The following is a 12,556-nucleotide window of genomic DNA, read 5'->3' as shown; positions in this document are numbered from 1 at the left end:
GGATGAAGTGAAGAGAGAGGTCATGTAGGAACACAGAATTGAATAAATCTTACTATCAAGAAATGTAAAATTAGGGAATGTTTAGTATAGATCTTATGGGTTTTTCACAGGGGCCACGAATTTATGGCGTAGAATTGCGAAAAATGTAAAATCAGAGAATGCAAAATCGAAGTTTCACTGTAACATAGTAACACAGAGTTCAGTGCGGAAATTTGTTGTTTCCTTGCAATTGACAAGCAGTTTATGTTCTATTGTGCGAGTAAACTGCTGCCATCATTGTCATAAATCTTTTAGTATTCCAGCAGAAAATTTATAATCTTTACCACCAGTGGTCTTCACACACACAGAAAAGTCTAGAAAAATGTAACCTTTAAGTAAGTGCCATGATTAATGATATGAAGAGGTTAGTATTAGTTGTGACAGCTTATTAGTATACTTTACAGAAGTGAAGTAGCCTGCAATGATTGCATCAACATGTTAATGTGTGAGGGGCATTTAATAAGTGATGCAACATTTTTTTCCTCAGCCAATTTCAGTTGAAAAAAATGAGAAAATTGTTGTGGGACATCGTGAAATATCCCCGCTTCAGCACCTATAGTTTCATTCCTGCTTCAGCACCTATAGTTTCATGAAGTTTCGATAGGTGGCAGCACTCTACATAACTGTCAAAATGACGTCTGAAGTGGCAGCACTCTACATAACTGTCAAAATGACGTCTGTAATGGGGGTACGTTCCAAACAAAGAGCCGACATTGAGTTTCTTTCACAGAAAACCAGATAATCACAGATATTTGTAGGCACTTGCAGAATGTCTATACAGACAGAGCATTGTATGTGAGTGAATGGATTTCATTATTTCATTTGTGAATGAAAAATTTTTTAAGTTCATTTTCACAAACACTTTATTGATGAGATCATGGACGATTCTCTCAGCAGAGTACCCTTTATGTAAATGAAACATGAAGGATAGTAATAAATTTCTCTGAAATATTACCGTGCATTATATTTTGGTACTGCCTCAGAAATGATTTTGGTGAAACTGGAAGAAGGTGTGTGTAATTTGAGGCTAATTCTTTGTCTAACTGTGGCAGGTTATTCAGACAGCAGTATTCACTATGGCCAATGGCCTTGCCACAGTGGCAACACCTGTTCCCGACATATCACCGAAGTTAAGCGCTTCAGGGCTGGGCTAGCAGTTGGATGGGTGACCGTCCAGTCTGCTGAGCGATATTGGCAAGCGTGGTGCACTCAGCCCTTGTGAGCCAAACTGAGAAGTTCTGGTCACGAAAACTGACAATGGCCAAGAGAGCAGTGTACCGACCACATAGCCCTCCGTATCCACTGCGCTGAGAGGATGACACGGGGGCCAGTCGGTACTGTTGGGCCTTCCAAGGCCTGTTCGGATAGAGGGTATTCATTATGTTCTACAATTTATTATTTGACTCTGATTTTACTATTTCTACAATTATACAATATTAGCTTCAGTCTTTCAAGGTGGATTTCTTAATTTCAATTACTTCTATGAGATAATCAGTTTCAATTACTTCTACGAGATGTACAGCCGAGTTATATTGGAGCAAAAGAAAACTCCTCAGTGACTTGAACAGTTCAGCATGCAGTTGAGCTGTAGCAGTTATAAGCTAAGTACTGACAAACTTATTTGTGCTCTGTAATACAGTTATTAAATTTAATAGATTTCAGCGGTGTTGCATGCCGTTTGTGGCGAAATAACGACTTAATAAACTTTTGTAATCGTTCGCTCGCTGTGTTTTATAGAGTTTTCAGTGTGTTGAAGTCATTTAGTAAATTTCGTGCTTTAGTTTTCAACTGACGTTTATTATTCTTTCTTGTGAAATATTTCAGTAAAATTTTCATTTAGTGTTTTAACTTCGCTTAGTGTTACAGTGGTCGTTTTAATTTTTTGGTTTTAGCTAATAAGTTTGTGAAGTTTTGCTGGTATTGGTATCGGCTGTGTTGTAGTAGTATTAATACAAGTAGCAGCTTTCTTAGTAGGCAGAGAATTTCGAGACCATTATTGTTAGTTCTTAAATAGTTCTTCTGGTGTAACTCAACTTTGGTAACTTAGACGTATAGTTTTTTTCAGTAACTGTAAAATTTTACCATGAGTGAAAAGTGTGGGCTCTGTCGTAGGTTTGTGAGTAGTGGATTACAGTGTGGGATTTGTTCAAAGTATTTTCATTTGGGGGAATGCATGGGGAAACCAGTGGTCATTTTAGGGAGATCCTCTTCTGGGAATGTAGAATCTGTAGTAGAAACAAGTTAATAGAGGAGCAGGAGCGTAAAATCTGTGCCCTTCAGGTGCAGTTACAATGCGCAAAGGAGGAACTAGATAGGTTGAGGAGGGTGAAGGATGGTGGGGAATGGGAACTGGCAGTTGGCAAGAAGGTAGCTAGGAAGAGGAGGTATTCAGACAGTTTTACTTTGCATACATGCAAAAGATACGACCAACTGTCAGAGTTGAGTGGAGATGAGCCTCGTGTAGCCGTAGATGTAGGTAACTTGCAGCAGTCCTCAGCAATTAGGAGGCCTAGGTTAGTTGCAAAGTCTAGTAGAAAGAAGGTTCTGCTGCTAGGTAGTTCCCACGGTAGGGGTGTGGACCAGCAGTTGCAGAAAGTGTTGGGGAGTGAGTACCAGGTCACCAGCATTGTGAAGCCTAGTGCAGGGTTGGCTCAGGTGACCGAAAGCATAGGGGAGTTAAGTAAAAATTTTACGAAAGAGGATCAGGTAGTGATAGTGGGTGGAGCAGGGAACAGTCTCGATAGGGACGGGGAATATGATGTCAGTGGTGACTTGGTTAAGATAGCTACTCAAACTGGTGGCAATAATGTGCATTTCGTGCAACTGTTTCAGCGTCATGATCAGCCTCACCTTAATGCTGCTGTTAGGCGCGTTAATGTGGGGCTGGGGAGGGCACTGATGGCGGAGGGCATGGATCACATCTCAGTGGTGCCAGTTGGGTCTATCAGTAGGTGGGGGTTTCACTAGGCATGGCCTGCACCTCAATAGGTATGGGAAGGGAAGGCTGGCTAAGCTTATAGGTGACAGTGTAGTGGGTGGTGGTGGTGGTGGTGGTGGTGGTGGTGGTATCAGTCATGGAAAAATTTCTGTAGTCGTTGGTGTTAGAGCTGCACCTTTTTTAGACTGAAGTCAGCTGATAGGTATACCTGCTTAAAGGAAGTGCCTCTAACTAAGGGCTCACCTCCAGAGGATGTAATGTTTCCAAGTAGAGAAGGAATTAGCATATTTCATCAAAATATAAGAGGTATTAGAGATAAAGTTAGTGAACTGCTAATAAATGTTAACTCTGAAATTATTGGTATATCAGAGCACCACTTAAATAATTTGATAATTCTAATTGCTGTTGTTTATAGGTCTCCTAACTCCAACTTCAGAGCATTTTTGCTTAAGCTAGAGAGGGTTCCTGACTCACTTTGTAGGAAGTACCAGAAAGTAGTTATATGTGGTGACTTCAATATTAATTTTGTACATGATTGTGCAAGAAAAAAGATGTTGGTAGATATCCTAAATTCATATGATCTGATGCAAACTGTGTTTTTTCCAACTAGGGTGCAGGGGAACAGTAGCACAGTCATAGACAATATTTTTATTCATTCTTCATTACTAGGTAGGCATTCTGCTAGTAAAAGGGTGAATGGCCTTTCAGACCATGATGCACAAATTTTAACACTAAAAGGTTTTTGTACTCAAACCAATGTCATATTTAATCACAAACTACGAAGGAAAGTTAATCCAACAGCAATAGAGAGTTTTTCAAAACTTGTCAAGGAACAAGAGTGGCAAGATGTTTATAGTGTCGATAATATAGATTATAAATACACTGCTTTCCATAACACATTTCTCATGCTCTTTGAGAGTTGCTTTTCATTAGAACATTCTAAACAGGGTACAAGCAGTAATGGACAGCCAGGTTGGCTGACTAGTGGGATAAGGATATCATGTAGAACAAAGTGGGAATTATATCAAAATGTTAGAAGTGGTCACAATCAAGCTACAGTAGCCCATTACAAACAGTATTGTAAGGTGCTTAAAAATGTTATTAGCAAGGCAAAAAGTATGTGGTATGCAAATAGAATAGCTAATTCACAGGATAAAATTAAAGCCATATGGTCAGTTGTGAAGGAAGTGTCTGCTCAGCAGCACAAGGTTGATGATATAAAGTCAGTTCGCAGTAATAATATTTCTGTTACTGATAAATCAGATATATGTACAGTATTTAACAACTATTTTCTGAGCATTGCTGGTGAATTAAATAAAAATTTAGTTTCTACAGGAAATCATATAAATTTCTTAGCAAATGCCTTTCCGAGATTGACGTCTGAAATACTACTCTGTGATACAGACAAGAGGGAGATTGAGTCAATAATTAAATCACTGAAGACTAAGGACTCTCATGGTTATGATGGAGTGTCTAGTAGAATGTTAAAGTACTGTGCTACACATGTTAGCCCTGTATTTAGCCATATTTGTAATTTTTCCTTTAGGAATGGTCAGTTTCCTGAGCGATTAAAGTACTCAGTAGTAAAGCAACTTTATAAAAAGGGAGAAAGGGATTATGTAGATAATTTTAGACCTATTTCTATGCCATCAGTGTTTGCAAAAGTTATCGAAAAGGCTGTGTATGTAAGGTTAATTGATCATTTTATATCACACGATTTGCTATCAAATGTACAGTTCGGCTTTAGAAGTCGTTTGACAACTGAAAATGCTATATTCTTCTCTTTTCTCTGTGAGGTACTGGATGGGCTAAACAAAAAGTTTCAAACGCTTGGCATATTTTTTGATTTAGCAAAGGCATTTGACTGTGTTGATCTCACAATATTGCTCCAGAAGTTGGACCATTACGGAATAAGGGGAGTAGCTCACAATTGGTTCACCTCTTACTTTAGCAACAGGCAGCAAAAGGTCATTATTCACAATGTTGATAACGGCTGTGATGTGGGATCTGAGTGGGGTACTGCCAAGTTGGGGGTGCCCCAGGGATCAGTGTTGGGGCCGCTCCTGTTCCTTATTTATATAAATGATATGCCCTCTAGTATTATGGGTAACTCTAAAATATTTCTGTTTGCTGATGACACTAGCTTGGTAGTAAAGGATGTTGTGTGCAACATTGACTCTGTTTCAAGTAATGCAGTACATGACCCCAGTTCATGGCTTGTAGAAAATAAACTAATGTTAAATCACAGTAAGACTCAGTTTTTACAGTTTCTAACACACAGTTCAACAAAACCTGACGTTTTAATCTCACAGAACGGGCATATGATTAGTGAAACTGAACAGTTCAAATTCCTAGGTGTTCAGATAGATAGTAAGCTGTCGTGGAAAGCCCACATTCATGATCTTGTTCAAAGACTTAATACTGCCATTTTCACTATTTGAACGGTATCGAAAGTGAGTGATATTTTGACACGTAAATTAGTCTACTTTGCTTATTTTCATTCACTTATGTCATATGGTATAATGTTTTGGGGTAACTCTTCCCATTCTAGAAGGATATTTTTGGCTCAGAAACGGGCGGTTCGGGCAGTAAGTGGTGTGAGTTCACGAACCTCTTGTCGACCTCTGTTCACGAGTCTGGGCATTTTTACATTGGCCTCTCAATATATATATTCCTTATTGTCATTTCTTGTTGCCAATATTAGTTTATTTCCAACAATAAGCAGCTTTCACTCGGTTAATACTCAGTAGAAATCAAACCTCCATTTGGATCGGACTTCCTTAACCCTTGTGCAAAAAGGTGTGCAGTATACTGCTGCATCCATTTTCAATAAGCTGCCACTCGAATTCAAAAATCTTAGCAGTAATCCACGCGCTTTCAAATCGAAACTGAAGAGTTTCCTCATGGGTCACTCCTTCTATTCTGTCGAGGAGTTCCTTGAAAAATTAAGCTGATTCTCATTGTATTGCTGATAGCATTTGCTTAAACTTATGGACTGACTTTCTTTCAGGTTCACGAACATTTATTTTTATCTGTTATTACTTTTATGTTGTAAGTTCATGTACTGACACATTCCATGACCTTGGAGATTTGCTCCTCAATTTGGTCCTACAGAACTTGACATTTAAATAAATAAATAAACGTGTTCATCATAACTTCAGACATTTCATTGGTTGGCAGAGAAACAGTCTTACTTAAGAAAAGGAAGTCTTTATTGCTGTCACTGCATCTTATCTTAGCCGGATCATCAGGGCCAAAAAGCATGGTGCACTCCACCTTTGCAACTGGTATTTCAGTTGGTGCCATGGTCAAGAGGATGCCACGAGCTTCTCTATCACAATTAAAGCCACGAGAAGTGTAATTCCATGGTCAACAGCATGAATGTGGTACTGGTTACAGTTATCAAGCTCTGACTACACTAGTGAACAGATCAGCTACAGTACAGCAGAATATATTCAAATTATTTGCTGAACAACAATGTAAAACCAGTCTATCATGAATTGTCCTTTCTTGTGTAGTACCGAAGATATCATCTCCATGACTGACTGCTAATTGCTCATTGAAGAGATAAGAGCATGAGATCAAGTACATCATCAGTGGCCACACAGAACATGGAAACAGTCATATGGAATATTGAACCACAATACATAGTCATAAGTGCCAATATAGTGGTGAAAGTGTATCACAAAGAACACAAGGTAACAGATTTTTCTAGCACAAAGTACGTTGTTCAGGTATATATGTGGAATGTTGAAGTGGGATATAACTGAATCCCTTGTACATCTCTCAAAGCCCCATGCATACAAACTACACTTTTACCTTCTGGGGTATCATATACGGGCACATAGTTTTCCTCTTAGAACTACAGTACTTTGTGTTCAGCAACACACTGGATCATTCCATCGTTTCTGCAGAATGTTGACTTCACAATGAACAAGAAGCTGCTTGCCTAGTCCAGTAGCTAATGTACTCTACCTTCTATTGAGCAATGTGTGATTCCACTAAAAGATACAGACTTGACTTTAGCACTTTACCCACTCTGACAAAGGGCTTTGAAAGCTAAGTTCCTCAATGTGTCTGCCTCCTTCTGGAGGTCTCTTCAATAATGTAAATAGTTATCTACCCTCTTACAGATACTTACATTCCATCCTGATTTTCTCCCCCCACAATATATAAGTAATTATTATCGTGTTTATGATATTTTCTTATGTGTGTGTGTGTTGCAAGAATTTATAAACTGTAAAATCTACATGGTGTGTAATTCACACACAACACTATAGAATATACAACCAAACAATAAAATTAAAATAAAAGATTGTTGCGAACACATCAATGAATGAAAACAATGACATCCAAAATTCAAGTGTTGATGCAATTAACATACTACAAAAAGTGTTACACAAACAGATTTGCGAAATTAAGAAGAAAGCTGTACAAACTAAAGAAAACATTATATCAAAGCATAAATTCCAGCATAAGGAAAGACAACCACTCATATTCTGCAGATGAGTAAGTTATAAACAAATAAATGTAAATTTCTGGGATGATATTTGTGTTCATCTAGATATACACAGAAAGAAAGGCATAGTAACTTTAAGAGGAACAAAAGAAAATAATGTTACTGAAAAAGTAGAAAAACGGGAAAAATTCAAAATGGGCAAGCTATATTAATACACAGCATTTACCACAAATATTGCAGAAAAAACAACAGCATTTTGGTTTTATAGAGAGATAGAGAGAGAGAGAGAGAGAGAGAGAGAGAGCCTTAAACCAGCCTATTGATGGTGATTACTTTTTCTTCTTCTTCTTCTTCTTCTTCTTCTTCTATATCTCAGACACTTTCAACCAAAAGAGCTTCCAGATTTAGTACTGGTGCATTTTCACTTCTATTCCTGATCTGAATTTAACATCTGTTCATTTTGCACTTCTTTCCTTCATACTTTTACTGCCTTCATTGGTTCTTAGACATGCTAGTTATACAGCTTTGGTGACCATTATTGAATTTCTGGGTTAGCTTGCATGCCACTTCTAACTTATCATTCCACCTCACAGTTGTACTTCTTAAACAAAGACAGTGGTCAGGTGTATAAGAGTTTTTAGCAGTCTACAGTGTAGGAAAAGATAGCTAGCTACTTACCATAAAGATGACACACTAAGCTGCAGACAGTCGTACGTAAAAGACACTTACACATACGCCTCTGGCCACAGCCTTCATCATAAAAAGACAAACAGACACCATTTATTCGCTCAAGCAAGCATGCACGCACACACGCACACGCACACGCACACGCACACGCATGACCACCAATTTCGGCAGCTCAGGCCAGAATGTAGTCTTTTTGTTGTGCCTGTCTGTGACTCAAAATTTCCACTGAGTAGCAATCAATCCTTTTCATAATACTGTAATAATTCCGTCCTGGATTTTCCATTGTTTAAGTTATTTCAAAGGTATTGTATAATCCAACATATTTTATTGGTTTGTGGTAATCTTTTCATGTCTCTATCTACTACATGCAAAATCCTGAATAATGTGTGCAACATTTTAATCTTTATCAGCTCCTATCTTTTTTTGCCCCTGCTTGTTTTTTCCAGAGCCAAGTTAGTTTGTGGGTACCTACACTTATCTCCTGCAAAATATTCTTTCTTCTGACAAAGGTTCTCCATAGAGTTCTTTCCTCCTCAAATCTTTCTGGCGTGTCTCTAGCATCTACTTTATCTACCCATTTTATTTTCATAGTACCAAAAGTAGCAGCTATGACAGACACAGTATTACATTCTAAATGCGTCCAGTTTATTCACATTCAGTACCCCATCGGTCCAAGTTTTATTTCCATATAATAGTTGGTTTGAGATATGCAATCTGAAGGTTTTTTTTTTTTTTTTTTTTTTTTTTCCCCCCTCCAAGTCAATATCCGATGCCAAAAGTCTTGTCACAAAAAGCTTTTCTCACTAGTACACATCTACTTCTGACAGCTCCATTGGCTGTGGTGTCTCGAGTAATTTGCAATTCCAGATAGCCAAATTCCTCCGCTAATTGTATTAGGTCTTCTCCAATTTTGAAGTATAGCAAATCTTTATTCTCTTTGTTACAATGTTCCAACCCTTTCAACTATGTTTTATTTACTCTTCATTCACATTGTGTATTAGGTAACCTATCTTCTTAACTCACTCAATATTTCTACTATATTATTACACTTTTTACCAAATAGACTTTGTTGTTTGAGAATATTAGCATTGGTATCTGTTCATTCACATTTCTAAGTATGCTGATGAATTTACTTTCCTTGACTTCGTTGTGTCTTTGACAGTTCAACAGTAGCAATGATAAGCTTTCCCTTACATCCCTTTTTTTATTGCTGCAAGTTTTGCATCCATACATTCTCGTTGCTATCTCTTCCTAAATGACAATCATTTTACTGGCTGTGTTACTATTGGAAAATGTAGTAGATGTTTACAAAAATATGATAGTATTTTTACTTGTAGGGTGACACTGTAGATACCTTTCAATTGTAAAATATGCATAACTGGGTTTACTGGTTATCTTATCTACTTGCTGATTTCATTTTAGTATTCTAGCCATGGGCACTGAAATTTTACACAATATTCCATTTAATTAGAGACAACCAATGTCTATTTTTTGTATCTTTAGCTTATTGCAATTTGTTTTAAATGACATAATCTGTGTTTCTCTAAGACTGCAGCTTAAACTTTTTTGCTGTTGATCAATTGTTTGTTTGTTCCATTATGGTTTTGGTTATCTGGCTATACTAAGTTATGATCCATGATTAATAAGCAAGTGCCAAAAGCAAATATTATCCTTTTGGACATGCCATTACAGTCTCCAGAGGGTCAGACGTATATGTGAAGAGAGTGAGCATATCCCTTGTGAGAGTCCTTATTTTATCCCACATTCCAATATTTTGGTTCTTGTGATGCAACCTGTGGAAGTGGCCCTATACTTTGTATTTTGATAGCACAGCAAAATCCAAAATATTTGAAGAACTTGTCGTTGCATGGATCCAAAACTTAATCACAAAAATATTTCATTGTGCTTAACAATCTATGTGGCTTTCAACAAGGGAAAAACATCATAAATGCAATAAACAGTTTTGTTTGGAAAAGAAGCACATCATTAGATAACAGTGATCTCACAAAAGCACTTGATTCTGTAAACCATTCCTTGCTTTCTCAAAAACTTGACGAGTGCAACATTAGGGGCAGTGCCCTAAAATGGCTTAAATCCTACTCATCAAAAAGAAAGAAATGAGTTAGCTTTATTGTAATGGGGCTTTTTTTATGTGGAAAATAATATTTCAGGGTTTCCCATAAGGCTCCATACCAGGCGCAGTCCAATTTCCGTTCTCTGTTACTGATTCACAATTACATATGAGCTCCCATTAGTTTTTCTCACAGATGACAGTTCTGTGTTAGCTACAAATTAGAATGCAGAAAATTTTCCAAATATTTGACCGCTACTCTCAGTACCTTACAAGCTTTATTTCAGTTAAATAGGCTGGACATTGGCAAATCTAAGATTCACGTGATACAATCCAAAATTAAACACAGGCAAAACTCAGTTAACATAGTGCAGATACTTAAAATATAGAAAAAAATCATTTGGAAAATGTGCACTGTAAATGATGAACACGTCACCCCTTATTTAGAAAACTTACCCTCCCATCCCTATATATTTATGAAATTATTATCTTTTTGTACCCCAAATAGGAATTGTTTGAGGGAAACTATTTTGTTCATACATGTGATACAAGAAACAAAGAAAGAGTCTAAACATGAAAGCTTTCGAGCAGAAGGGTTTCTTCAGAAATAGACAACATACATACATACATACATACATACACACACACAAATGCAGCTCACACACACGACCACTGTCTCTGGCTGCAGAGACCTTCTGACCAAAAGCTTACATGTTTAGTACTCTTTTTGTTGTGCCTGGCTACAAATCAACATCTCCACTATATGGTGAGTAGCAACCTATCCTTTTCCAAACACTGTCATTACCCCATCCTGGATTTTCCATTATTTAAAGAAACAAAGAAAATTGTATGCTCCCCACCACCACCTAAAACTTCATACCCAGGCACCTCAATATATGAAAACTAAAGTTTATCCTAAATAAAAAGGGAACAAGTTAATGCAGATGAAGTTATGTCCACTGAAAAGAAAGCTACATGAGGGCACTGATACTGAAATGCTATTACTGAGTGCATGAATTCATCCAGGATAAACCAGTAATTTGAGCTGGATGCAACTTACGAAAATAGAAAAAAGGGTCACAACCCATTTTTGTGTGTGTGTGTGTGTGTGTGTGTGTGTGTGTGTGTGTGTGTGTGTGTGTACTTTTTCTAGAGAGAACAAGATCTCAGTAGCTAGTCTAAATGCTACTTCCTGTTGTGTGTTTTGTGCATCACATGTAAGTCAGCAATAGGCAAATGGTTGCCATGCCTTTATATTATGTGTTACTACATCCGGGAATTTCCACTGTTGTTATACAATTCACAATTTCATACAGAAACAAGACATTAATGTCTTAATGCTCTAGTTTGTCACGTAGATTTTTACTGAGCACACAGTCCAAAACATTTATCTCCAATTTTTTACTTATAAACTCTTATTAAATCTACATCAAGCATTTGAGGATTGTAATGAATATTTAACTCTGAGAACAAACAACAACAGCATATTTTTGATGTGCCACCTAGCAACAAGTAGTTTTCACTTTCTTCTGTTTATTATGTAAACACGTGTATGACAGCATACTCTAATCTCCAATAAGAAACAATGCCACCCTTCATACAAAGATAATTTCTTATGTATCAATCAACTATGAACCATTTTTAAGAGTTGAACAAAATGCACAAATGGTAAATATGTGAATGATTACCTGCTCAAAATTCAGAGGCTGCAAATTCAGGCTCAACTTTCTTTTGGGAGTACTCTCCTTTTCTCTGCAATGTATGAAATTGTGGATCAGACAAGTAATAAAACAAGAAATGACTGTACTCAACAAAATCAACAATATGAGCTTTAAAAAAATAAGAGCTTAAAAAAACAGGTAAACAACCTTTATTGATGCATACTAGATGCTAGTTCAGCAGTATTTACCTTCAGGAGATGAAATTCCAGTACAGTTGACACATGTTTTGAAGTAATAAAATATATAGTCTTTGAAGAAGTAATATTATATAATTGAATTTTTGCTGATTTTTTCTTACTTGGCCAATTAGTATGCTTGATTCTCAGCACATCTGTTGTTGGCACAGTAATGGCAAATTTTAAATTCTTTATGGTGAAAACTATGTTATACCAATACTGAGTAAGACAAACACAGGAAGGAATAGCTGGAAATTCTGCATAATTGGATCATCACACTTATTGTATACAATACTGTATAAATGCAAAAGTGTGTGCAGTGATGGCACATTAGTATTTTTGTCACATATTACGTTCGAAAGCAGTTTTCAAGTCAAAGCTTCAGTTCATGAAAGTGGACAGTGTTTCACAACACAACCTTTTTACCAAAGAAGAAATTGTTTCTCACTGGAAGTGGATTCATTC

General features: G+C 37.0%; 1 protein-coding gene across 3 annotated transcripts in view; it reads right to left on the bottom strand.

The window, feature by feature from the left end:
- The window catches only part of LOC124615508 (EH domain-binding protein 1-like), a 206,554-nt gene that overhangs the window by 131,800 nt on the left and 62,198 nt on the right, over positions 1 to 12,556 (bottom strand). For all 3 annotated transcript variants that reach the window (XM_047143464.1, XM_047143466.1, XM_047143467.1), the window contains one exon: positions 11,883 to 11,946. In XM_047143464.1, the coding sequence (XP_046999420.1) occupies positions 11,883 to 11,946 (64 nt within the window). The remainder of the gene's footprint in view (positions 1 to 11,882; positions 11,947 to 12,556) is intronic.

The sequence above is a fragment of the Schistocerca americana genome, chromosome 5 (assembly GCF_021461395.2).
Source record: "Schistocerca americana isolate TAMUIC-IGC-003095 chromosome 5, iqSchAmer2.1, whole genome shotgun sequence".
Classification (NCBI taxonomy): Eukaryota; Metazoa; Arthropoda; class Insecta; order Orthoptera; family Acrididae; genus Schistocerca; species Schistocerca americana.
This window is presented reverse-complemented; position numbering and strand designations above follow the sequence as displayed.